This window comes from Ahaetulla prasina, chromosome 1, assembly GCF_028640845.1.
Source record: "Ahaetulla prasina isolate Xishuangbanna chromosome 1, ASM2864084v1, whole genome shotgun sequence".
Classification (NCBI taxonomy): Eukaryota; Metazoa; Chordata; class Lepidosauria; order Squamata; family Colubridae; genus Ahaetulla; species Ahaetulla prasina.
In genome coordinates, this window is record NC_080539.1 from 363,574,949 (window position 1) to 363,602,929 (window position 27,981).

General features: G+C 44.1%; 2 protein-coding genes across 10 annotated transcripts in view; one reads left to right on the top strand and one right to left on the bottom strand.

Annotated features, from left to right (window-relative positions):
• CSNK1G2 (casein kinase 1 gamma 2) overlaps positions 1 to 5,037 on the top strand; it is a 107,635-nt gene extending 102,598 nt beyond the window's left edge. For all 7 annotated transcript variants that reach the window (XM_058163387.1, XM_058163392.1, XM_058163388.1 and 4 more), the window contains 2 exons: positions 1,974 to 2,080; positions 3,072 to 5,037. In XM_058163387.1, the coding sequence (XP_058019370.1) occupies positions 1,974 to 2,080; positions 3,072 to 3,126 (162 nt within the window). In that variant the 3' untranslated portion in view covers positions 3,127 to 5,037. The remainder of the gene's footprint in view (positions 1 to 1,973; positions 2,081 to 3,071) is intronic.
• BTBD2 (BTB domain containing 2) lies at positions 3,330 to 27,980 on the bottom strand. Of its 3 annotated transcripts, none has more exons than XM_058163386.1 (10): positions 27,232 to 27,980; positions 23,898 to 24,017; positions 22,562 to 22,718; positions 20,250 to 20,355; positions 17,657 to 17,854; positions 16,064 to 16,256; positions 14,363 to 14,450; positions 12,132 to 12,278; positions 10,448 to 10,612; positions 3,330 to 3,444 (listed from the first exon to the last, which is right to left on the bottom strand). In XM_058163386.1, exons 1-9 carry the CDS (start codon positions 27,954 to 27,956, stop codon positions 10,451 to 10,453), a joined length of 1,896 nt encoding a protein of 631 aa, XP_058019369.1. In that variant the 5' UTR covers positions 27,957 to 27,980; the 3' UTR covers positions 3,330 to 3,444; positions 10,448 to 10,450. The 3 variants fall into 3 exon arrangements, with proteins under 3 accessions (XP_058019369.1, XP_058019368.1, XP_058019367.1); XM_058163385.1 differs by lacking the exon at positions 3,330 to 3,444 and adding an exon at positions 7,468 to 8,118; XM_058163384.1 differs by lacking the exon at positions 3,330 to 3,444 and having other exon boundaries at positions 7,468 to 10,612.
• Position 27,981: the final 1 nt, after the last annotated feature.

Genomic DNA, 27,981 nt, shown 5'->3' on the forward strand with positions numbered 1-27,981 from the left:
TCTATTTGTATATATTTACAAAGTCAACTTATTGCCCCCCCAACAATCTGGGTCCTCATTTTACCTACCTTATAAAGGATGGAAGGCTGAGTCAACCTTGGGCCGGGCTCGAACCTGCAGTAATTGCAGGCTTTGTGTTCTTAATAACAGGCCTTACCAGGCAGAGCTAAACCGGCCCTCATCTGGCTACTGAATTAAATAACAGTTTTAATCTAATTTTGCCACCTTAATGTCCAAAGTTAGTTCATAGCAAAGTCTAATGTGCGTTTTGTATCTCTTTGGTCAAACTTGGTGGCAAACAATACCAAGATTTAAATTTTGGGACAAGAGGGAAAAGAACAGAGGCCAACATGCTGGGTGCAGCTCTCCTCCTTCACGTTCAGGTGCTCTGTCCAGTTTATAAACTTGCTTGCAGGGCTGTTCTACCTCCACGAGGACTAGACACATTAAAATAATAACGATTATACAATCGTAATAACAATAATAATAAGGTAAAGATGACAGAATGAAAATAGTTGGTGTTAAGACTAGCCACAATCTTTTACAACGAATGAATTTTAAATGGTGGGATTCTGAGGTGGGCAGCCTTTCTTATGATAGGAAATTTAGCAAATTAACATCTGTGCTGGATTTCTAGCTCTCACGGCCAAGTATGTTGCTTAAAGTGCCACTCTGTGGAAAGAAGCATCTTGTCTTTTCTGTGTTTTTGTCCATGGTTGCTCTTCCGTCTTTGCTCCTCCTGAACTCCCGTGTGCCCTGCTTTCCCATCTGTGACCAGCACCAACCGTGGCTTAATGCAAGAGTCTAGCTCAGAGGTCTTCAAACTTGGCAGCTTTAAGACTTGGGGACTTCAACTCCCAGAATTCTCCAGCCAGCTATGCTGGCTGGAAAATTTTGGGAGTTGAAGTCCCCAAGTCTTAAAGCTGCCAAGCTTGAAGACCTCTGGTCTAAACCTTCATAAGACAGGAAGTGAAACCATCCATTAAACTGGGTCTGCAACCCCAGTAGTGGATGTAACTGGTTTGCTTGGTACAGCTGTTAAGTAAAACTTTGGTTTGGGCCAGGGAGGAAGGGAGCAGTTTGTTGAGGAAGGAACTATTATTTCTGAATCTGCTGAATATGAAATGACACTGTGCAGGAAACCAGCTTTAGCTCACTTCAGCTTTTCAAAAACTTAAGGTTCGCTCTGTCCGCTCGATAAAGATGCTGACCAATGTATCCCTTTACATAAGCAGGGGGATCCAAGGAGATAGCCCTTGACTTATGGCTGTAATTGAGCCTGGCACTTAACTGTTGTAAGTCATGACAGTCGTGGAGTGGGTCGTCACATGACCGGCCCGATTTGACATCCCTGGTTTTGCAGCGGTCATTAAGCGAACACCACGTTGGTTAAGCAAACTTACCCTTCTCTACGGGCCAGGTTTTTGCCCATAGCTGGAAGTAAAACGCTGGTCTCTCAACAAAAAATGTTATAAATCATGGTCATACGTAAGTGCAGGCCAGTTAACCCAGGGTCCAAATGCAGTCATGTGACCATGGGGAGAGGCTGGCCTTCGTAACTTCAGAACTGGGTCATCATTAGCTTTTGAGGTGTCCCATCATAACTTCGAACAGCCACTAAGCGCCCAGACGTAAGTCGAGGACTTTGTGTATCATTTTCATTTGGAGGCAGGTTTCTGTCAGGTGGAATTTCACATCGCATCTGAAAGTTAGCCCCCTTTGTTTTGAAAGCTTGGCTGGATGCAAGCAGACCCCTTTCTCCCTGTGGCTGCTTTCTGCAGGAGAAGAAACAAGATTAAGAAGCGGGGCGAAGTTTTGATTTGTACCGTAATAGCATGAGGCCTGCGTGCCTGAGGCCTGCTTTGTCTCTCCCGTTCATTTCCCCTCTTTGTGATGCTGCAAAGATGCTAAGCCACCTCTACCTGAAGCCCCGCCCGATATTCTCGGCTCTTCACCTGCTTGCTCTCTTTTAGGTCATGAGTTCTACCAATGGGGAGTTGAACACGGATGACCCCACTGCCGGCCACTCAAACGCCCCCATCACCGCACCTGCCGAGGTTGAGGTGGCAGACGACACAAAGTGAGTAATTGGTTCGCCTGGCCTAGTTCTGCTAGGAGCCTCTGTGGCTCGGATTAAACACTGTAAAAAAAAAAGATGATGGAGAGGATTATGGCAGCCAGCTAGACGCCATCTTGGCTCTAATAAAAAAACATGGTGAAGTTTTGAAGCTTATACAAAGCAAATGTCCTGCTCCATCTAACTAGCCTCACCTCTCCTGTCTGCCAGAAGAGAGCAGCTTTTCCATCACTTATTACCTGAAATATTTTGACCTAAAATTGCTCAGGAAGACACATTCTGTTATCTGTCGAAAGGTCACTTTCTCAATTATCTCAAAACAGCCATAGGCTGTCTTTTAATGAGTGTTGATTGATAAATCGGTTGCAAACTAAGGCAATTGCCCCCACTCAATTAGCTCACAAGATATTGGCTTGGACCCCAGTCCGATTTGGGGCTAATTTCCCCTGGTCAACTAAACTTTTGTTCTGTAAACTACTGACTTGAGGATTATCAGGACTTCTTATGTCTGATAGAGCTGAAGCCCATAAAAAATAGATTTTCTCGGGCTGTTTCTATACCTTGGATTTTCTGTCTCTGCATACCTGTAATGTCAGCGTGTCAGGGAGACAGTGCAGCCTAGTGGTTAAGGCACAAAGCTAGAAACCAGGAGTCTGCGAGTTCTAGCGCCACCTTACGCATGAAAGCTGGCTGGTGACTTTGGGTCAATCACCAGGAGACTGTGAGTTCTAGTCCTATCTTAGGTATTAAAGCCAGCTGGGTGACTTTGGGCCACTCACTCTGCTTCAGTGCAACCCACCTCACAGGGTTGTTGTGTGTGGTAAATAGGAGGAAGGAATATTAGATCTGTTTGCTGCCTTATGAAGTGTAAAAGCGTTATAAAAATCCAATAAATAATCATTTTCAACTTAATGTTTTACAAACTGAAAATGCAATCTCCTTCCATTTAAATAATAATACAAAGTAATACAACGTGGATGTCCTTTCTCCCTAGGTGCTGCTGTTTCTTTAAGAGGAGGAAGAGGAAAACTATCCAGCGCCACAAGTGAAATATTCCTGTTAGTCGAAGCCAGGATTCTACTGGGACTGCGTTTCCCCCACCCTCCTTTGACTTCCTGGCTGAGGATAATGGATCTTGGATGGAATAGGGAGGGGGCACTGTTTTCCCCCAGCTGCTCTCCCACTCCAGTTTTATTGGTGGGTAGGGACACAGGCGGCTGTCCTAGCAGGCACATGGGGGTAGGGGCTTCCCCCATCCATTTTTTTTTCTTTTCCCTTCTTCCCAGGAGATGCAAATGGAGGGGTGGGGCAGGCACTGGCAGAAAAAGTAGTTGGACTTCTTGCTCAAGTATCCTCTCCTCTTCCTCCTGGTCCACAGAGAGAGAGAGAGAGAGAGAGAGAGAAACAGCATTAATATTTATGCAGCAGTTCTCCTTTCCTTCCATTTGTCGGTTTATTTGTCCTCCACCTCCTCTTTGGAGCTCCTCAAATAGCTTTTGGAACAAAACAAAACAAAACAGAAAATGGGAATCAATTCTACTTGTTTACCTTTAGAAGAAGCAAAGTGATGATTCTGAGAACAGCCCTGCACGTATTTCTTCTTCTTCTCTGTTGTTTGCTTCAGTCTCTCTTAAGTTAATTTAAAAATGGCGTTTTTGGCCTTCATGCCGCAGCATCTCCCCCACCCCTACGCCTTTCCTGTCGTGGCGATGCAAATGGGTTTGCTTAATTTTTTTTTTTTTTTGGGTTCTGCTTTGAGTTTTAAGGATGTCCCCCCCCACACACCAATGTCTCCCTGGTTTCCTTTTTTTCTTTCTTTCCCCAGTTTATTTTCCCCAGCCCTGCCAAATTTCCCTTTGGTGACATCCTTTAGGGAAGCTTTGTCCCCCCATATCCCAAATAACAGGAGAGGCAAAAATAAATGTATCGTGCAGAGGGGAGGGAGGCTGGGGAATTAATTTACACACTTCCTCATTTCTCAGTGCACTTTTTTTTGTAGCAATACCAGCAACATCTGTGTCTTGAAAAACGATCCAATTTTAGATATTTTTTTAAAACAAATGTTAATTAAGTTCTACCCACTCCCAGGTGGGAGAGAATTAAGGGCAAAAGTCTTGGATCTCAGGAACGGCAGCCTGCCAAACATAAACCCCAAAGCCAACGTCCATTGTTAAAAGAGAAACGTGGAGATGAAGGGGACCTTTTCATGACCAAAGTGAAACCTACATGGACAGGATCACTAGGTGAGATCGTTCCATTACGGTGGCCCTCGCAGCACCTGGGTACTTGCCAATTTCATTTGAAATTAAATAGGTGGCAGCAAACTTCTATTTGGGTGGAGAGAAGGAGCCCCACTGACAAAGCGTTGTGCAAGGACAATCCACTCGTTGTTTTGGTCTGTTCTTTCTCTAAAACCCAACAGCCGCCTGCATTCCCAGCTTCCCGGTTGGGTGATGGCTTGGAATCGGCTCCTGCAGAACCACCGACATGACTGTTATTAGTACGGAAATGGAGCAAAAGGCTTTGCAGGCCTGTTACGAAAAACATCCAAGCCAAGCCAAAAATCTACCTTGCCAGGGAAGAGATGGCTTTAGAATAAGGCCTGCGTCTCGCTTTCATGCTTTTTATCCCTTCGTATTCCATCACTAGCTTACATGGTCTACCCCGGCCTTAGACAAAAGTTGTGCCTGGGTACGCTGCGGCCCGTAAGCCTGGATTGAACGCACACGCTTCTCCCTTCCGGTTGACCAAGTCAAAACAAAACAGCTGGTCTGCGGCCATCAAAGCTACCACCTGTCCGAGCTGCTTCAGCGTTGTGACAATAGCAGTGCGGCTTCGTTACTTCTTTAGATATATTTTTATACCAAGGGATAAGACAATTGGCCCCGCGTTGCTCCAAAATATTTTGTCTTTTCACTCCGTGTGGTAATGACTTGGCACTTGGAATGTCGGGATGTGGCCTGCTGGGGGAAATGGTGGCAGGGTTAGTATTGGGGGTGGGGTGGGGTAATAAATACTTTTGGTCTCTGCTAAACTAAAGAGCACTCTTGGGTGGGTGGGTTACTGCTACAGACCAAAGGAGTGCAACTTTAAAATTCGCCACACACCTCCTCATTAGTGCTAAATCATATCTATTGGACTTCATTCACCCCCTCCTAATTATGAGAGGGTTACTGCCTCCTCACCTTATAGCCTTGAAGTTGTTCACTTTCTAGAACTAGATTTAAACCTTCCCTCCCCCCTCCCCGCCAATGTGGGTTTTACGAGTTGAACCCCCTCCTTTCGGGGTTGCGTAACCGATAGCAATCCTGCAGGTGACTCTGAAGGGAATGGAGTGGGTGCGGATCCTCCCAGCCCAACCGTTTATTTCAAAAGCTGGCACTTAATTCTTTGTGCTTTTTTCAAGGTGGATATGAATTTCTTTGCCCTATTTGAATGAATGTTTTTGTGGCCATTTGAAAAGATTTAAAAAAAAAAAAGGAAAGCAGGGACTAAAACTCAGAACATGATCTCACTTTATTGATCTTAGTTTATAAACTTTGTTAACAGCAGTGCCTCTGCCATGCTAGAATCACAAGGAATACAGGAGGTCCTAGGGAAAATTCTTAATTTGGGCAACTTCCATTAAAATAGGATTGCTTAGATATGTGCAGTGTTTGAGTTTGTTTCCCAAACAATGCAAAGAGAAAAACAGCCTTAAGCATTGTGCTGGAAAAAAAAATTATATAGTTCCAATCCCAGGAAGGTGTAAAAGAATTTTTTAAAAAATTAAAATGTTTATGTAAAGAGTGCATGAGTGTGCTTGGACTACCAGTTGCAATGTGGATTATTCAATTTTTTTCCTTTTTCCTTTATTTTTTTTTTTTGGAATGTGACAAAAGTTTTAAGGGACAACTCAAATGACAGAAAACAAAAATCAATGAGGGTTGTAGTTGGCCTTCCAAGCTCTCTGGTCTTATCAGGTGTATGTTTTGGCCCATGTTGTCTGATTTGCATCAAAATGAATTTTGCAGACTTAATTGTGTGGTTGTTTTGTTTTTTAATTATGTAACAAAAAAAAGGTAATTTCAAGACTGAATAGAAATGAGATTTGTACTGGTGTAGCTCCAAAGCAGAAGAGAGATTGTGGCATTGCAAATTTAGTTACTGCTTTAAAAAAAGTGTACACAGGTTATGGTGTATAAGTTTCTCTTGAAGCTTCTTTGAAGCCATAGAAGTTAGGGCTTTTTAAAAAAAAATAATAAAAACAGAAAAAAAAACCTGAAAAACTAAAAATTAAAAAAAAAAAACTTAAAAAATAAATTCTGCAAAAACGTTTACTCGTGTTTTGGTTTAAAAGTAGAGATCTTTTGTCTTGAAGAGTGGAAGTAATTTTCAATGACTTCTTTTGGGAAAGTAAACAGTGCTGTACAGGTAGTCCTCAAGTTACGACCGTAATGGAGCCTGCCATAGTCATAAAGCAGGTTTATCTTGTGATTGAACCAATTTTATGAACTATTTTGCGGTGGTCCTTAATGAATGTGGTAGTCTTTAAGAGAACCTCTAGAACACTGCAAACAACTGTAAATGTGGGCTAAATTGCCAAGCGCCTGAAGTGCAGCCACATGACCAAGGGGTGGAAATGACCATCTGAACTTTATATCTGGGTCATAAATCCCCCCCAAGGTAGGTCCATTGTACCGTCAAATAATTGCTATGTAACTGAAAGTCAAGGACTCCCTGTAATGGTGCAGAGACAAAGCATCCAGTCTTTAGAACGGTCTTTTTCAACCTTGGCGCCTTGGGAGGACTCCAAATCCCAGAATTCCATACCCATCTTAAAGGTGCTGAAGTTGAGCAACTGTGCTCTCTTTTTTTTTCTCCTTAAATGGATGCATCCCAGAAGCTACGAGCCCTCATCTAAAAAGCAATTTCCTACCTAACTTACAAACTCAAGAAAATCTGGAAATCAAAACAAACTGATGGTTTGTTCACATCACAGAAGTAGATAAGCAGGTGTCTGAATGCCAACCTACTGATCCAAAAATAGTTTCAAGCAGCAGCTGTTACATTCACTGTCTGATTCTTGGTCAGCTTTTTTGTCAACAACTGCCAGAGCCTTTTTGTTGCAAATGGTCTAGGCCAGGGGTCTCCATCCTTGGCAACTTTTAAGACTTGTGGACTTCAACTCCAGAATTCCTCAGCCAGCAAAGCTCTGGGAGTTGAAGTCCACAAGTCTTAAAGTTGCCAAGGTTGGAGACCCCTGGTCTAGGCTTCATCAAAGCAGGGCTCTCCAGCGCACAAACCATACTGAAACTATATGAAATCTGCAATTTAAACTTGGCTGTGGGTGCCCATTCTTTCATGTCACACACACACACACACACACACACACACACACACACAATTGCTTAAAGACAACTTTGCTGCCTTTATTCACTTGCTATTTACAAACAGAAAGGAAGGAGAGGTGGTGAAATGCTGAATAATACAGTTTCTGATACAGTTATTGTATAGCATCGCATGAGCAGTCAGTGACACTACTGGAAGTTTGCTCTTGGCATCACCAAGATTAATTTGCAAATGCTAGAATTTGTGTCAGGCTGCAAGAACTTCAACTGAACTTTCCTTTCAGTTGGGGACATTTTAATAAACACCAGATTTTATACAACAATCCGAGACCTACACCCCCACCCCCCCCAAAGGGATTTTAAAGGATGACTGAAATGCTTTCAGCCATCCAACTTAAAGTAGCCAGCAGTCAAGAGTTACAAACTACTTTTAAACTATTTTTAAGTAGGCCTTTTTAGAAACTTATTCAATAATTATTTTTCATCTACAGAAAAACAGATGAGCACATTGCTGAGAAAACAGTTCTCTGGAAAGGTGGTGGTGGTGAAGATGATAGGATTATTGAGGAAAGCAAGCTATAAAATGTAGAGCCTCATGAACTGATGTGTGGATATTGAATAAGCCTCTTGATAAAAATCACCGATGTGCATATTTTCTCTACTGTCTGCTGATGGAGAGATAGTAACTGGAGAATGGTTCCATTCTACATACTGGCCGGAATAGAAATGTACACACATTATACAGTGATTAACAATATACAAGGAAGATTCAAAAACAGACTTGCGTGACATAAGGCTCAAGGACTTCTGTGGAATAATCTGTATTTCCAGACAAGTAGTTTCAAAGGGAAACACACCTCCTGACAGTGGAAAACAAAAAACAAAACAAAAAAAATCCAGGGTAACCCTTTTTCCTGATTAAAGATTCTGTCCCAGTTGAAGACTTTTTGTGGTGAAATATTCTGTTAGAATCAAAGGAAGAGGGACGCAACTTTGGTAAATCAAACAAGGTCTTAATGCCATCATTAAGGGGTCATATTTAAAGGCAGGCTTCCCAAAGTAATGGCAAAATTGCTACTGGGGAAGGATGGAAGTTGCAGTCCAATACCAGGTTGAAGAAAGCAAATCAGTGAATTTCTACTGAGAAGCAAAATGTACAACACATCTGACTATTGTAGAGGAACTACACAGATGTTTAGTATGAGGAACTATTTCTCAGAGAATTGAACTGCTTTCTTGCCGATTTATTACTTTGGAGAAGGGCGTGTATACAGTTTGGATGAATCACACCAAATCCTTGACCAAAACACTGCAGTAACAATGGCTAAATGAATTTGTAGATCATCGCAGTGGGATTTAGTTTTATCTTCCCACCAGAGTAAAAAGCTGACTTAGTACCCCACCCCATCATATTTTTTGGCGCTTATTTGAATAGCGCCCTCAAATACTTTCTAGGATTGCTTACTTCATATTGCAATTTTTCCAAAGTAACAAATGTAGGAAAGTAGCATCCATAGCACACTGACAGCTGTGACTTACTAATAGGAAGAGGAACCAAGCATGAATGAATAAAGCAACACCTGGCCAAGAGTCATAAAAGTCCTTTTAGTCAGGGACTGCCACATACCATTAGTCCAAGTTATGCTCAAGTGGAAGCACAGCTGGGGAATCTGTACTGCCATAGAGCTGGGGTTGCCTAGAGCCATCCTAAATGCATCTGAACAATAATTTCTGCCCATCCCATAAGAACCATATTCTAGCTTTAGAATTCGTGAACGTAAAAAGGCATTTTTCCTCCTGAAAAAATTCCTGAAATCTCTCTCTCTGAATTAGATTTCTGCAAAAAATGGCTTAAGAGACGGGGAGTTCCCTCCCTGTTTAAGGGGAAATACACACACGCATACAAACACAAACTAACCACAGCACCAGCCTGTCACTAGGGTAACAAGAATCAAAAATGCATTGTTAAGTTGCACTATATTAGCAGCAGAAGAAACTTTCTGAGGACAAAAGGCCAGAAATTTAGATGCTTCTCTTAATTACAATGATCAAGTACAGGTGGTTGCAAACTGCTCGCCAAGGCCATGAGCAGGGAGACCCACAATCTGCTCCTGACTCTTCAGCAACCTCACAGAAGTAGGAAAAGTCGTGTAAAGTAGATCTTAAGGCAGCCTTTTCCTGATGTCATCCTCCAAATATATTGGCCTCCTAATACATCTGCATTATCACCAAGCATGGGCTGCCTTTGGATCGGGGTCCCAATCTAACAGATCAGGTCAGTAAAGTAAATTCACACTTTACTTTCCCTTGAAAGCCAGCAAACACACACTGGAACAGTGTTTCTCAAACATGGTCCTTCTAAGAGGTTTGGAATTCAACTCCCAGAATTGAAGTCCGAACCTCTTAAAAGGCCGATGTTTGAGAAACACTGAACTGGAAGGTCAGTTCGTCGGCCTGTTTTAGCTCTGCTATTTTCTCAGGGTCAAGGATTGTCTTGAAATGCTGCTTGTCATGCAAAAGGCTGCCCTCCCACCACCACCACCTTCAGGCTGTGTACACAATTACCCCAAAGAGAACAAGTCATTTGTCCTGCTAGACAACTGGGAGGGGACAAGGGCAATGGGAACAAAGCCCTACCACTCCGCTAACCATCTAAGACGCCTTTACCACCAACCCCATGCTAGCCTCCTGCCTGCCAGAAATGTGGGGAGGGAAAATCTCTTTGGTGGGGGGAAGGGGTCACTTCTCATGAGAGTTAAGTTTTCTCCACGAGAATGACTAGATGTAAAAGCAGCTACATTCAGTGCAAGGAAATCACCCAGGCAGATTGGCAACACAAACAGGAGAGATTGCCAGCCTCAGTCCAGCAAGGCCGACATGCATCTGGATGTAGAGCACGTGCAATCTGGGAGTGCTTGCCCAATCCGAGTCTGCCGATGGGAGCCCATCCTATCACTGTAGCAGAACAAGCTGGCGGTCTCAGATGGAGGGAGCGGGAAGGGAGCGCCGAGCCTGTCCAATGGCGAATTTCCAGTAGCACCTGCTATGTGTAGAAGATGATCTCTGGGATCTGTCCATCTTCCACCGAGGTGCCGTTGTTGTTGCCGGCGGCATAGCAGAAAGTAAAACAGGTCTTTGTCCCTGTGGTTGGTGACTCGTGGACCACCTTCCGCAATCCTTTGGTTCCATAGTGAGAGTCGGGTCCCTATATGAAGCATTGAAAAACAAAGTTGTAAGAATAGCTTTCTTTGAGTCAGGAGGCTGATCTACTGAGCTGGGACCATCCCTTGACTCTTATAGCAACAGCAATAGCACTTTGAGTTATATACCGCTTTACAGTGCTTCACAGCTCTCTCTAAGCGGTTTACAAAGTCAGCCTATTGCCCCCAACAATCTGGGTCCTCATTTTACCCACCTCGGAAGGATGGAAGGCTGAGTCTACCTTGAGCCTGGTGGGATTTGAACTGCCAAATTGCAGGCAGTCAGCAGAAGTAGCCTGCAGTGCTGCACTCTAACCACTGCGCCACCGAGGCTCTTGTATGGACTACAGCAGGCCTGAGCAACCGCCCCCCCCCCAAAGTGCTCACAGCCACTGATTTATTTTCAATTATTGCATTTCTGCCTTTCTTCTCAGAGACCCACCCAAGAGAGTACAGGTAGTCCTTGATTTACGACACTTGTGTCTCGTTCGCTTTCCCCGCGGCCAGGCCCATCTTATCTTCTTCCGAACGCTGAGGAATGTCCTAGCATGCCTCCAGGTCCCAGCCCCGGCTCCATCCCAGGCAAACGGAGCAACTAGACCCCTCCCCCTCCCCCACAGCATGTGAGCCTGAGGAAGGTCAATTACCAACAGCTGGAGACTGGAGTGACCCTCGCTTCAGGAGAATTGATAGGCGGCGTCAACAGAAGGAAGGGAGGGGCAGGCCTGGATAAGTGCTGAGTCATGGAGCCACACCCCATGGCCTATATAAAGGATCTGCTTTCTGGCATTCTCTGAGTCAGGCAAAGTCTACCTTATATTGTTGAAGTCACTTTCTGGTCTCCTGCCTGCCTTGAGAACTTTGCTAGGACTTTGGCAGAACTGCAGAGGCACGCCTGATTCGGATTTCCCTGACCCGGCCATCAGCGGAGGAGTGGGACACGACAACTTGAGCCCAAAATTTCGGTTGCTAAGCAAGGGAGTTCTTTGATGTGCTTTGCTGCCGTCTGCAATCTTTCTTGCCACAGTTTGTTAAGTGAATCACTGCAGTTGTTAAGTTAGTAACACAATTGTAAAGGGAATCTGGCTTCCCCATTGACTTGTCAGAAGGTTGCAAAAGGTGATCAGATTACCCCGGGACACTGTAACCGTCATAAATAGGAGTCAGTTACCAAGCATCCAAATTTTGATCACGTGACCATAGGGAGGCAGCAAGAGTCGTGTGAAAAATGGCCATAAGTCACTTTTTTCAGTGCTGTTGTAACTTCGGTCACTAAACGAATGGTTGTAAGTTAGGACTACCTGTACCTTACAAGAATAACCAACCCCCCCCCCCCGGTTCTCGGCTTCCACCCTATCACCATCCTGAAGGAGATTCAGGACTAAAAACAGGGCACTATCATTAGCAAATCTTAAAATCGGCCTCCTGAGCGGTTCCTTGCTTTCTCCCCACCAAGCGAAGCAAATTCAGAAAAAGCTGCAGTTGCTCTTTCAAGAATATTCCCTCTTCCGAGACTCCGAGCACCTTCAGCGTTGCACAGGCTGTGTAGCTGACAGTGGGCAGGATCTCCACAGGCTCCTTAAACATCACCCGGAAAGTATTGGAGGATCCGTCGCAGCTAAATCCAGTGTCATTTTGGCCCAGGACGGTGTTGCTGTCTGTGTGAATTATCTGAAAAGGTGGAAGGAAAAGAGACAAAAAATGGGAAATGCAATTATCATTTTTTGGGAACATACGGGTTTTTAAAAAAATTTCTAATATACATTAATGGAAAAAGTCATAACTTTGCTTTTAAGAAAAACAGCAATGTTCCTTTCTGATAACAAGGTCTGGGGCAAGGATGGCAAACCTATGAAACCTGGGTCAAAGTTGACACACCACAACATTTTGGATGGCACACCAATGTTCAAAACCATGCTCCATTCTTGCATAATTTTTAGAGGCTGGGAAGGCTGCATGAGAATGGGTGTGCTTGTTCTGGGGATCACATACAGCAGAGGTGTCAAACTCGATTTCATTGAGGGCCGCATCAGGGTTGGGGTTGACCTTGGGGGGCCAGGGGTAATCGTGGGCCAGCTCAACGTTGCTCATGTCAGGGGGAGCGCTTGTGGTGGCCCAGGTGGGGCTGGGGGAGAATCCATTGTCTCTGTTGTGTCTTGCCCGCTCTCACCGCAGCCGGGGTCTGCTTATCTGCTTCCGAACGCTGAAGAATGTCCTAGCATGCCTCCCGGCCCCAGCCCTGGCTCCATGCCCAGACAGGCTGAGGAGGGGGCATCTCCCGGCCCCAGCCCTGGCTCCATGCCCAGACAGGCTGAAGAAGAGCAAGCATCTCCAGCCCCCAGCTCTGGCTCCATGCCCAGGCAAACGGAGCAACAAGACCCCTCCCCCTCCTCCACAGCATGTGAGCCTGAGGAAGGTCAATTACCAACAGCTGCCGATTGGAGTGACCCTTGCGTCAGAAGACTTGATAGGCGGAGGCAACAGAAGGAAGGGAGGGGCAGGCCTGGATAAGTGCTGAGTCATGGAGCCACACCCCATGGCCTATATAAAGGATCTGCTTTCTGGCATTCTCTGAGTCAGGCAAAGTCTAAACATATCTTGCTGAAGTCACTTTCTGGTCTCCTGCCTGCCCTGAGGACTTTGCTAGTACTTTGGCAGAGCTGCAGAGGCACACCTGATTCGGATTTCCCTGACCCGGCCGTCAGCGGAGGAGTGGGACACGACAGTCTCCATGGGATGGCCGCAGCCCCTCACTGACTCCAGGGCAGCCCCACGGATCTAAGGCTGACTGCATTCTGGCCAAGACAGCAGCCACCAAGTTTTAGATCAGCGTCCGGCTGACTTGGGCTGGTGCTAAGGCGCCGTGGGCCAGTCCTTCACTGTTTCCAGGCAGCCTCACGGGCCAGATCTAATCACATGGCAGGCCAGATCTGGCCCTTGGGCCTTGAGTTTGACACCCCTGACATACAGAATAACAGAGTTGGAAGAGACCTTGGAGGTCTTTTGGTCCAACCCCTTGCTCAGACAGGAAGCCCTAAACCATTTCAGATAAACAGCTGTCCAATCTCTTCTTAAAAACTTCCAGTGTTGGAACATTCACAACTTCTGGAGGCAAGTTGTTCCATTAATTGTTCTAACTGTCAGGAAATTTCTCCTTAGTTCTAGGTTGCTTCTCTCCTTGATTAGTTTCCACCCATTGTTTCTTGTCCTGCCTTCAGGTGGTTTGGAGAATAGTTTGACTCTTTCTTCTTTGTGGCAACCCCTGAGATATTGGAACATTGCTATCATGTCACAAATAGTCCTTCTTTTCACTAGACTAGACAAACCCAATTCCAGCAACCGTTCTTCACATGTTTTAGCCTCCAGTCACCTAATTATCTTTGTTGCTCTTCTCTGCACTCTTTCTAGAGTCTCAACATCTTTTTTACACCGTGGCGACCAAAATTGGATGCAGTATTCCAAGTGTGATCTTACCAAGGCCTTATAAAAAGGTATTTTCACATGATCTTGATTCTATCCCTGTGTTAATGCAGCCTGTTAATGCAACACACATATTTGGACTGTCTTAGATATTAAAATGTAAAGAATTGTTCCGCTTTCGTTTTTAGAATGTGACATGCCAACAGTCAAGTAAGACATTTTCCAATTTTTTGACCTGTGTGGAGCCTGAAAAGGTTTGCCATCAACGGAGGAAATGATGTATCTGTGTTGCTTCACAGCCCACTCATGTAAATCAAATTCAGAAAATTATCTACCTGTATATTTACTTGGTAATCTGTGGGGCCATGGATCGAGCCATACAACCCAAATCCAACTATAAATATCCGCTTGTTGACAGAGAACCTGCAGAGTTTGCAAAATAAATAAATAAATAAATAAATAAAAAATAGACAGACCAAATCACTGTGAAAGAAAAGAGGCTACTCCAGTTATAAAGTTTTTCCCTTCTTTCTTCTTTGTCCTCTGGGAGACAGCCTTATTTTGAATACCCAACACTTCCAAAACCTGAGAGTTGAAAATAACTTAGCGAATCAGCAATAGCCCCCAATCTAGATCTGCATACCATCATTTCAAATAAAAATTAATGGGTTGGAAACAAAAAAGGGAACAAACCTTTGAAGTGGTGCCAGATGCTCGTTATGTTATGCATCTGATTACCATTTGTTTTATTCCCAGAAGGACCTAAAGGAAGGCTTTTACTCCAGTATATGAAGTAAAGATGAATTAGCATCAATTTCAGCTGTTCGACTGCAAGGCAAGAGCAAACTGTGTGATCTGTTGGCATTATTGGCCCACTAATTGTTACCGGAGTAAAGAGCAACGTATCACGAGCAGCTTGGGTGGCACAATTGCCCTAGTTTAAACTCTCACACAAAATATAAAGAACAGGGGTGTCCAATCTTAGCAACTTTAAGACTTCAGAACTTCAACTCCCAGAATTCCGTCAGCTTGGGAATTCTGGGAATTGAAGTCTACTCCCAGAGGTTTTAAGGTTGAACACCCCTGGTATAGATGGGAGATTAGTTGCATGGAAGGCAGTACCCCTCAGATGGGGGTACACCTAACCCTTTGCACCTATGAATCGGTATTTGTCCTCTTCTTAGCCATGTCCCACCATTGGGGTCCATCATTCATTTGTCTGCCTTGGTCCTACAATGACGTTCCCTGTATTTTGTTGCTCAAATTATAGAGGTTTCAACATTTAATGTTTTAATTTAATTACTTTTCTCCTGGTTCGTGCCCACTTTTATCCCCGCCCCACCGACTTTTTGAGCGCACCATTCAAAAGCAAAACATGGAAATTCTTCCCAAGGCTTCTTCCTTGCCCCTTCCACACAGGGCCACTGTCATTTCTGTTGATGAATGTAATTCAGATATTCAGACCTGCTTTAAATGACAGGCTGCTGCTAATCATTGCATCAGACTGGGATAATCAGAAGTTCTTTCCCAAGACAGTTGGATGAACCACAAAACTTCCCCACCTGGGAATTCAGTGATACTTGAAATTCTTGGTTTGGATAGTTTAGAACTGCAACACTAGAGGTCAGATTTGCATTAAAAAAAATTGTACCTACTAATGTTTTACCTGCAAATGACTTTTTTAGTTTTAATTGTAATATAACAAGTGCAAACAACCGCTTTAAACTAATGTAAACTGTTTTAAACTCGATTGCAGAAAATTCGATTTTGGTAACAGGGTCATCAAAGTCTGAAATATTTTATCCGATTCAGTTGTCTCAGTTACTAACTTTCACAATTTTAGTTCCAACTTCAACTTCAGTGACCTCACCCCATATTTAAGAGGTCCCGGAGGGTACTAACATGCCTATCCTCCCTGCCACATTTTAATTTTTTTCATTTTGCTCATTTGAATTTGCAAATTTTGCTTGAAGAATAAATATCTGAAATGTGATGTTTTCAGTGCTTGGTCAATAGAGCAGTGCTGTAAAGAATACCTGATCCGGTCACTGGTCCCACTGTACCCCCAGCGGCTTTCCACCTGCTGAAAACGGTTGATGCTGCACTCTTTCCCTCTCAGGCAGCAACGAGGGCGGTCGATGAACTCTACCCGTGGCTTGGGGTTGACAGTGAAATGAAGGAACAAGCTAACCACCTCACGGTCAGTGAGGATCCCCGACTGAGCTGGCCCTGCAGAAAGCAGAAAGGAACTCTGACAACCGTGGTGAGAGGATCATTACTTTCATTGAGATACATTTTTTTCTTGCTTTTCTTCCCAGAAACCAGCTCTCTCTTTAGGATCATGTTTACAGGAAGTCCTCGACTTATGACGGCAGTGGGGATTGGAATTTCCATGGCTAAGCGATGCGGTCATAAAGTGTGACTGCAACGCTTAACGATGGCAATCCCTGCAGCTCCAGTCGCCACTGTGGACTGAATCTCACAGCTCTTAGCTGAAGCAACTTCCTTCCCACAGCCAAAGTCTATAGAAAAGTCGGCAAGTCATCCCCAGGCCCACAGGCAGGTAAGTGGCTGCGTATCCAAGAGGGATGGTGCAGCACAAGGAAGAGGTTGCGAAGGTATGAGGGGGGGTGTGAGAGGTGCCATGGGAGTCAGGGAGGACGCACAAGGATGCAAGGGAGTTGCAAAATGCACAGCAGAAGTCGGGAGGGTGTTGGGGCGGAGCAGGAGAGTGATCCAAATATCTGGAGGATGCTCCAGATATGAGGGACCATCAGATGAATGCAGGGAAGCAGATTTAGTAGTTCAGATTTAGTTACGAATGCAAGGGCTCACAGTATAAATTGCATGTAAGACAGAAAGTATGACATGATTTCATCTGGGTAACTGTATATATGAAATCATTGTTTCGTTACAATTGTCTCTTCGCCATCTGCCTTCTAGTGCAAAATGCAAACATGGCCTATTAGAAGCAAATAAGAATATACATACAGACTGCCCTGTTACCTACCGTATTTTTCGGTGTATAAGACACTCCGGACGCATCTACCTTTTTTGGTGAGGAAAACAAGAAACCTGCCTCTGCCTCCCAGCAATTTTGCCTCCTTGCAGCAAACAGCGAATAGCTTTACTTTCATTTTCGTTTGCAGCACAGCTTGATTAGCACAAGAAAAAAAAAATCTGCTCCCAGCAATTTACCTCCTTGCAGCAAGCAGCAGAGGCCCGCACAAAACAGATCCAACAATCAACTTGTGCTAATTAGGCTGTGCTGAAGCTGAAATGGGCCGTTTCTTCTTGCTGCAAGGAAGTCAGTTGCTGGGAGGCAGAGGCCAAAGGGTGGGGGCCAGTGTGTGGGTGGGGCTACATTTGGTGTATAAGACGAACCTAAATTTTCACCATCTTTTGGGGGGGAAAAGGTGTGTCTTATACTCCAAACGGTAAACTGCCATTATTATTTTATTTTTATTTTATTTGGGCTGTAAGTAGCCGGTAAGGACAGGGGATCAGAATCAAAACGAAAGAGCAGAAACATTTTCAAATACATAAATGCCCTCACTGGCATAAAATTATTAACCCACCGGATCTTTGCCAATTTAAAACCCCGCTTTTGAGAAACAGTCTCCAAATACCTGCAGCAAATTCCTCGATTGTCATCAAGGGGAAGCGAATGAGGGAAAGAGCTTTGCCCAAAGCTTTCCGCTTGTTTTCTGGTATCAGCTGCAATTGTTGCCGCTGACACTCAGCCTCTGACCACCTGACCACTGCGTTGAAGAGGCGCACCTCCCGGATGCCAAGGCTGTCTCGCTCCAAAACTGCGACCAAGGTGTCTATCAGACAGAGAGAGTTGTCACTACCAACAAGATTCATCTTTCATTACTATTTTGGGATAAGGATAAACATGGGTGGGTGGGTAATGCTTTCACTATCGAAATCAGCCAGTGTTGAAAATCTCTTAGCTCCAAATACTTAATAGCCTGAACTACCAGCTCAGGAAGTGCTCTACACCTCCGCTTTAGAGAGAATCCTGGAGAATCAGTCCTTTATACAGGTACCTGCCAGGCCTCATTTGAGCTTAGCGCAGCTTTTAGAAAAACGTAACTATAGGAGAGCCAAGATAGAGTACACCATATTGGCCAGCGGAGGCCTGGAGAAATATCACAAGCAGAACCCAAGGCAATTTGAAGATAACAGAATATCAGAATTGGAAGGGTCCTTTTTTTTAAAATTTATTTATTTACATTTATATCCCGCCCTTCTCCGAAGACTCAGGGCGGCTTACAGTGTGAAAGGCAATAGTCTCATTCTATTTGTATATTTACAAAGTCAACTTATTGCCCCCCCAACAATCTGGGTCCTTGGAGGTCTTCTAGTCCCAGCAGCTTGCTCAAGCAGGAAACCCTATAGCATTTCAGACAAATGGTTGTCCAATCTCTTCTTAAAAACTTCCAGTGTTGGAGCACTCACAACTTCTGGAGACAAGTCATTCCACTGATTAACAGTTCTCACTATCAGGAAATTTCTCCTTAGTTTTTGGTTGGTTTTCTCCTTGATTACTTCCCATCCATTGCTTCTTGCTCTGCCTTTGTTTGCTTTGCAGAACAGGTTGACCCCGCTTCTTTGTGGCAGCCCCTGAGATAGTGGAACACTGCTATCATGTCACCCCTGGTGGAAGTCACTCCCAATGGATGGAAATTAAACAGTGAGAGGTGGGATGTCTCCTAGAGAAACAGAACCCTTCCAACTGTTCGCAAATCAACCTTCCAGACGACAAACTGGCAAAAGGGGGAAGGAGAAATCCACATCAATTACACAGAGACAATGATGGCAAGTTGCTGCAACTATTATCTTCCTTCCAGAAGCTGTTTGCTCCATACATATACTGCCCTGTTGTTCTACAGAGCTTGGGGGAATTTAACCTCAGAAATCTAGCTTTTTTTTGCTGGCAACTTTCCACACATAGCAAAAAACTAGCAAGACAATGCATTTTGTAACATCATGTGCTATTAGTGAACAGCTAGGACCAAATGCCCTCTTTATCCATCGCTTGACGCAAAAGCATGGCGAAGGATGTTGAGACTGACTTGATCAACATACAAATGCTGGTCAAGAGGCAGGCATCTACTTTGCTCCACTTCAGGAAAAAAGACTCATATGATTATATGCCCCTCTATACAGATTTTTTTTTTTAAAAAAAAAAACCCTCTGCAAAGAAATTTGTTTCACGAGTCAGGCTAAATCAGAATTTTTCTTGACAGGTCAATTTTTCATGGATAGCATTCTTTTCTTAAGCTAATATGTGTCGAAAAACAGTCATGCAAGGGATAATATTTGCCTCTATTTCACAGACGGAGGCTTTTTAAAAAAAATTTATTTGCATTTATATCCCGCCCTTCTCCGAAGACTCAGGGCGGCTTACATTATGTTAGCAATAGTCTTCATCCATTTGTATATTATATACAAAATCAACTTATTGCCCCCAACAATCTGGATCCTCATTTTACTACCTTATAAAGGATGGAAGGCTGAGTCAACCTTGGGCCTGGTGGGACTTGAACCTGCAGTAATTGCAAGCAGGTGTGTTAATAACAGACTGTCTTAGCAGTCTGAGCCACCAGAGGCCACCAGAGCCTTGAATCTCTAAGGTTTCATCTAAGGGAAGGTTCTGCTGAACTTCAGAACTTTTAAAAAGACTTTGTACACAAGAAAAGACTTTCCACAGAAGAAAAACCCTCGTTTGTTTCCAGAGACTGAAGCAGAAGGCTGCACCTAAATTGTAAACATTCAATTGTAAACATTCATCCCTTCAGTGCAGTAACTTTTAAGGACTGGAATGACCTTGTTTTTTTCTTCAACCTTTCATCTGTCTGTAAACAATTCCACGAGCTATCAAACTGAAGAGCCGAATAAAATTCCTTTAAAGAAATAAACTGCACTAGAAAATACAACGGACATCTGCAACTTGTATAAATAAGACAAACTAACAGGCTAACAATTTTGCATAATCTATTCTAATTTTACTTGACAGTGGCAGGGACAAGAGCCTAAATAGAGGTTTTAACAGGCCCAATTTAAACTGCTTATCTTACAGTTGGATATACCTTGAGAAGCAGACAGAAGGGCACATCTATCAATTCTGTCACCTCAGAGAACAGGAGAAGCACCCAAGCAAAAGGAAACTAGCACAAACCGTTGGAACATCTTTCAATTCTGAGAGAAGCTTACCCAGGTCAATATCAGTGAAGCCTTCGGCATTGATGGCATCCGAGGTGTTTTTATCTATGTTTTCCAGGCAAAGGCTGGCCAACTGGGGCTCATCGAAGAGTCTTGCCTAAGAAATAGTCATCAATCAATATTGGTCCAGAATTAGAAAATGGATAGAAGAGATAAGTGGACATAATGTGGACTTGAAACCAGAGACATTTTTACTAGGGATATTAAGCAGAACCTACAGTAAAGAAATTCAATATTTGATTTTACACATAATTACAGCTGCAAGGATTGTCTACGCACAGTTCTGGAAAAATGAAAAGGTACCAACAGAGGAAGAAATAATCAAGAAAATTCTGGACTGTGTGGAGATGAATAAATTAATGCAAGAAATAAAAGAAAAGGAAGAGACAGAATATTATCAAGTATGGACCAAGTGGAACGATTGGTTAGAGAATAGGAAAAGTAAACTTGAATGGAGAAGAGAAGGTGAAAAATGTATAAAATATTGTAAATGAATAAAACTAGATATAAAGGGACAATAAAGATAAAGATTAATAAAAGAGGGGGGAAAAGGAGAATATATAAAGTAGAAAGTATGTGGAACGAAACTGACATGTAAAAAGAAAACACATATTATGTGTTTGTGTTATGTATGTTTGTGTTGTGTTTTTTTGTTGTAGTAAAATCAATTAAAAAATTTTTAAAAAAGAAATAACGATCAATCAGTAAGAATAAATGGAAGGAGCACATGGAGGAGTGTTAACTTCAGGACTTTTTAAACCCCATTCCATTCTCTACTTTGTAGGAGGGTGAAGATTCATTTGTATACATGCTCCGTTTGCACAAAAGGATGGGATAAAAACGTCATACAAATATAAATTTCTACAAAATTAATATGAAGTGATAACCATATGTCACAGTTTATGCCTTTGGTATTGGTTACATTAGATCTGATGGTATCATGGCATCCAAGCCACGTGAGCTGCAGTTTCCTTAAGGACTTACACACTGCTGCTCCACATGTACTCCATTGATGCCTGCGGTTTGCAAATATATTTGTGGTGGTTTGCAAATTATTATTTCAGCCAACTATACACCTTAGGATTGCAAATGTTACCAAGACCATGTGCAACAAATCAAAGGAAAACAAAATCACGAAAATGGACACATAAATCCGTATTTGTTAAAATCATTGGCATCAATTCAGAGAACCAAAAAAGACATGAAAGTAGGCCCATTCCTAGATTGAATTTTAATTCTGCCTGAACTGCATTCCATGGTTTGTAAGCAACACAGAAAAAGTCCTGTCACTTGGATACACACTGCTGCTCCACATGTACTCCATTGATGCTAGCAAGCACCAAGGCCAAGGGTGAAATGCTACCGGTTCGCTCCGGTTCAGGCGAACCAGTAGTGATAAAAACTATTGGTTCGGGCAAACTGGTAGTAAAAAAATGCTTTAAAAAAAGTAAAAAGGTTCCGACGATCACGCAGCACAGCTGTGATCGTCAGAACCTTTTTTAAAAAACTTTTTAAAAGCATTTTTACTACCTATTCGCCCAAATCGGTAGTAAAAAATGTTTTAAAAAAGTAAAAAAAAAAAAGTTGGCCACACCCCCCAGTCACATGACCCCCTCCACCAAGCCATGCCCACAGAACCGGTAGCAACGAATTTTACATTTCACCACTGATCAAAGGCCACTGCTAATTTGGTAAATCTGTTTGATTTCTCCCTAGTTTTTAACTTTAACCAGAAGTCATGAAAATCTCTAGGCTTTACTATAGACGTTCATAAGGATCTATCTCAGCAGCAGATGAAAACTGATAGCTTTGCAGATAATTGATCAGAGAAGGTGGGAAACTACAAGTAATCCTTGATTTATGATCACAGTTAGGTCTGGAACGTCTGTCATTAAGTGATGCAATCGTTAAATGAGTCAGAATCCAATTTTGCAATCTTTGTGCTGTTGTTGTTGAGCAAATCACATGGTCATTAAATGAACCTGGCTTCCCCACCGATTTTGCTTGTCAGAAGTCCCCTGAGAAGGTCACAAATGGCAATCACACGATCCCAAGAAGCTGCAACTTCATAACTATATGCCAGTTGGCAAATTTTGAACATGTGACCAAAGGGATGCGGTGACATTCGTGAAGTGCAAAGACTGGTTATCAGTTTTTTCAGTGCTATGGTAACTTCAAAAAGTGGTTAAACAAATGGTCATAAATCGAGGACTACCTGTAGCAGGTGTCAGCATCTTTGTCAACTCTTGCCAAGAACTTTCAGCCGAAAAGGCTAGTTCAGAGGCAAATATGTTCAAATGTACCTGGGTTAAAAGCATGAATGCATTGTCTGCTCTGAGATTTTTCTTCAGAAACTCCACACAGTGAGCCTCAAGGGCAGGGACTGCGTATTTTTTTGCAGTGTAAAGAGTCGTCATCACAGTCTCTGGCCCAATCTGAACTTCATCTGAGTAAAGAAATCTAAGAGGAAAAATGGAGAAGTAGGCGGAGAAAAAAATATTATTCCACTCAAACCCACATTATTTACTGGAGAAAACACATCAGAAATGTCAGACTATTAGTTGTTATGCAGAAAGTCCTTCTATTGTCTAATTAAGAGGTGAATTCCTGATGGGTACCAATTCAATAAGAGGGTGGGGTTTTTTTGTTTTTTTTAAAATGAGATTATTCATCTCACCTGTAAATCCATGAGGACTAGGAACATCTTTTTAAAATTGGAACTCTTTAGACAGAGCATGCTGCCCTGGGCAGCACACTGGCATATAGGGTACATATTTTGATTTGTTATACTTCTGACTTTTGATTTGCAGATTTTAAAACCAAGCCAGTCAGTGACTTTTGCAGTTGAGATATTCTAATCCAGCTCTCCGGACATTATTCTGGCAAACCTGAAAACCTGCATTTGATATAAAATGTCTAAATTTATGTAGTGTCTTTGGGGTTTTTAATACTTAATTCAATATCCATTATGATGTCTGCCTTTCTAACAGGACACATGAGATGATCAGATCCAGATATATCTATAGCAGTTAATTAAACTGCAATACCAGGCTGATCATAATGGGACAATTTTGGGACTGTGACTCACCAGCCTTTTTTCCCATATCTTTACTAAGGGCTTATAAACTGAATGGAAACCACGCTTACAAGGCTTCCAGCTTGACAAAGAAAAACAAATGTTATATTGCCAGGTTTTGAAGGTAAAAAAATGTGATACCAGGCTTGGAAGTAGTAGAAGAAATGAAGAAGCAGAAGGGACAATCCTTGAATACATTACTCCTGAAATTTTAAGATTCAAACCCCAACTTCTCAGATACGCATTTTAAAAGCATGCGAGCCAAAAGAAATTAATCTGATCCAGGCTAAAAAAGGGGGCATATGAAAAATCAGAGAGAGAAGCATAAATATGGGGGCTGGGGAAGAAAGGAAGGAAACCGGTTTAAAAAGCTCTAAAAATACAGAAATGCCATCTAGGACACAGCATATCTTCCTAAAACAACCACAAGCTAGGCCCTTTTTAAAATATGTATTTAAAATAAAAATGAATGCCCAGGATTGCACTGCACCAACCCTATTGGAGACAGGTTGCAATTGGGGTGTGGAGGGGGAATCACTCTACTTCCATAAAAGCAGGCTTACTTCAGCAAAGCTAAGAAAGCAGCAGGCTCTACATCAGGTAATTCTATCTCCGTGGAGGTTGTAGCCATTCCGCCATTGAACATTGCATCAAAGACCGCACTGCCCACAGCCAGCACAAACCTGACATATGAAAACACAAACAAGAAAAGCTTCACTTGACTGGATTCCGTTCTCAAATCTTTCATCTATTTTTATTCCATAGTTAAATACCCTGTTTCATTTCCCCCAGAGTTAAGATTTACATAAACGATACTACTGAGAATGATGCTGAAAATTCACTCAATCAGATTCCAGGACATACAGGCTGAAATAAAAATGGATACTTTAACAATTGTGGGTATAGCACACAATGTCTAAATGAAGTGGCTTAAGGTGATTTAAATTGTATATATCTGTGATGGCGAACCTATAGCACGCATGCCAGAGGTGGCACGCAGCGCCCTCTGATGGCACGCGAGCCGTTGCCTCAATTCAACTCCGCTGTGCATGTGCGCATGCCTCCCACCGGCCAGCTGGTCTTCAGGTTTCTGCCGCGCATGCGCGGGGGGGGCGGAACATGTGTGAGGGGCCCCGCACGCATTGTATTTTGGGGGTTCGCGCATGCTTGTGCCACTCGGTCCAGAAAAGGTTAGCTATCACTGGTATATATGTTGTGAGAATCTCCCTGGGCTCCTTTCTCCAAGGAAAGAACAGGCAAAAAGCAGCTACTTGGAAAGTAGTTTCTCTATTTTATTTGGGTCAGCATTACTACAAAGCCTGTTTATGGGACAGCTGGCAACGGACCCACATATCAGCAAGGTTTATATACTTTTTTTAGCATTGGTGCAAGTGGCCAGGAAGAACTCTGCTGATATAAAGAAAGTAACAAACAATACTGTATTTCCTCTAACCATAAAAAGGTATATTTTATGGTTAGAGGAAATACAGTATTGTTTGTTACCTTCTTTATATCAGCAGAGTTCTTCCTGGCCAGGCAGAGGTGCTAAATTTCATTTCCTGCCTCTCAATGATCTATTGACTTTAAGGAAACACTGTATTTTATAAGTGGAGAAGGGCTTCTCTGACTCCAGATCAGAAGGCTGTTAAAAGGAGGGGGGAGGAGACAGTTCAAAGACTTTTTAACTTCTGTCAATAAATGTTTTACAACTGTGTTAAGGTTTACTTTTGTAAGTCCTTAACACCAAATTCAGGGCCTTTTATTAAAAGCTGTTTTGCTATAGGGGAAAAAAACCCCCAAGAACAAAAAATGAGGGACAAACACACTATTGGCCTCATGATGCAAAAATGAGTACAGGTAGTCCTCGACTTACAACAGTTCACTTAGTGACCGTTCAAAGCTACATCATCACTGAAAAAAGTGAATTATGAGCATTTTTCACACGACCGTTGCAGCATCACCGTGGTCATGTGATTTACATTCAGATGCTTGACAACTGACTAGCATTTATGATGGTTCTAATGTACCAGGATCATGTTGCAACCTTCTGACAAACAAAATCAATGGGGAAACCAGATTCACTTAACTGTGTTACTAATTTAACAACTGCAGTGAATCACTTAACAAATTTCTCATTTAGCAGCATAAATCTGACGCTCAATTGTGGTTGTAAGTTGAGGACTACTTGAATTTAGCCCAACCCTGGTTTAAAAGCTTTTCATATTCTGGAAAAATATTACACTGTCTTATAAGTATTAGTCTTTAATTCTGTAAAGCTGTGTGCAATTCAGCAGCTTCAAGAAAAATGTCCTGTTTGGTATCTTAACATGCATAAAGAGAGTTTTAAACAGAAACCTTTACAATTGCTCCCCTTACTCTTAGCAAGCATCAGCTCGGTTGTGCAAAAGTGTCATGAGATGTACTGACTCCTGGTCAGGATTTTGAATTCCATTCTTTAATAGTACAAAGGCTCTATTTAGAAGCAGCAAATAGATAGGATTTCAGTGTTATAGCAACACGTTAATGTGCATACATGTTGAGGAAATACGTGATGCTGCAAACTTTCTGAACTTAATTCACATCGTTATAAGATTTCACAGAGATAGATGTTAATAAAGCATTTCCTAACTTCAAGTCAGGGACATGTTATTTAATAGTTCTGTACAAATCAAACAACACAATCAGACCATAACACCACCCCCACCACCAGCAGTGAATCGACCTCAGGCAAACCCAGCACAGGCTGGCACCAACTATCTTACAGCTAAATCACTGGCTGCAAACGAACAAGCCAGACATAGCCTGTCCCTTAAGAATTGTTGTGGACCAAGTCCTAATTGGAGTTTCCAACTGAACCATTCCTTCCTATTATTTTTAAGTCTTGCCCATGGGTGCATTAAGCAAAAAATGGCCCATAGCCTCTTCAGTTCAGTTGTGAGACTGCACAGAAAAATCAGCCACCCCACAGTAATATCCGAACTCTGCATTTGAGAATGCCGGGTTTTTATTTGTGAAAGCCAGGCCAAATGTAACTCTGCTTTGCCTGACTTCTGAACTCCTTGCACCCCCCCCCCCCTGTGCACAATCCTCACACACCCTCAACCCAGTCCCACCAACAAGCCACAAAACGGAAACGCCTTTTCAAAGCTATTTGTCCACCATAAACACCACTGAATGCATTCTGGTTCTCCCCCCACCTCCCCCGCCCGTCTTTCCCCACCTCAATGCCAGCCCCCCTGCCCCCCTTCAGCCTCCAACCATCCTATCTCATTCATTTCAGTATCCCCGAACCCCTTACTCTTTATCCCAAATCTCCCACCCCTGATTCCTTCCTCCAGCTGCCTTGAGAGTCCAGCATAACGTTGGAGGGCAAGAGAGGGACCCTCCCTTTTGCCGTGGAAGCCTCAAGCAGGAGGAGCAAACCAGCCCCTCGCTTGGGGATGCTTTTAACTTAACCATTTTTATTTTTTTTGCACTGAGCAGGAGGGTGGACTCCATGATCTCAACGGCCCCTTTCCATTCTAGGGATGGTCTCAATTTCACCTCCAAAGGGTATATAAATTTAACCTCCAATGACTGACATCCCCCCCCAAAAAAAAACACCTCCAGGGCCTCTACAGACCGCTCCCTTCCTTCCCCACATGCTGCATTCCGCCCTACTGATAGCTACCCTGTCCTTATCTCCAAGGACAGGACCTCCATCTTTTATCTTTCTCCTCCTTCAGATGGGGAGGGCTCTGCACCCCCTTTCCTCCTCCCTTTCCAATTCCCAAGCCCCCTCCCCAAGGAAAGAGGCCCGACTCCCCCATTTCTCTTCCGCCAACCAACCCACCCACCAAAGCCCCCCCCCCGTTCCTCAGAAACAGAGCCCCCCCCCCACAAGCCCCCTTCTCCGACCTGTGGGCCGGGATGCGCTGGGCGCCGGCGCGGCCTTTGCCCACCAAGAAGTGGACGTCGCTGAGCACCTCGTTGTTGAAGAGGAAGGCGAAGCGCTCCTGCACCGTTGGCTTCGTCGCCTGCCAGTTGTAGGCCGTTTCCCGCGGTCCGGGCGGCGGCGGTGAAGGCGAAGAAGAGGCCCGGCCCGAAGGCGAAGCAGCGGCCGCTGCCGCCGCAGCCCCGCTGGCCGCCACCGGCAGCGGGTTGCTGCCCCTTCCTCCCGCTCCGTGGTTATGCGTAGGCCCGGAGGAGGAGGAGGAGGCCTGAGGCGAAGCAACGGCGAGAGGCGGGGACGGCAGCGCTGCCTGAGGCGGCGAGAGCAGCAGCAGAGGCCCGTCGCCGCTGTTGGAGCAGGACGAGGGTGGCGGCGGCGGCGCGGCCGCAGGCGAAGCGGGGGGCGGCCCGTTGCCGGCCTGAGGGGGCGACGGCGCCGATGCGTTGGAGGAGAGGCTGCCGCAGCCCCCGCCGCTTCCGACGGGCCCGGCTCCGGCCGCCATTTTGCGCGGGGCGGGCGGGCGGGGGGGGCCCCCCTGCAGCAGGAAGAGGGGGCGGCCGCCGGAGAGGACGACCAGGGCGGCGGCCAGGAGGAGGCCCGAGCGAGGCGGCGGCGGCAGTGGAGGAGGAGGCGGCGGGGCGGCTGGGGAAGGCGGGCGGCGGCGGCGGCAGCAGCAGCGGCCGCGGCCCATGAGGCGAAGGAGCCCGAGCGGGCAG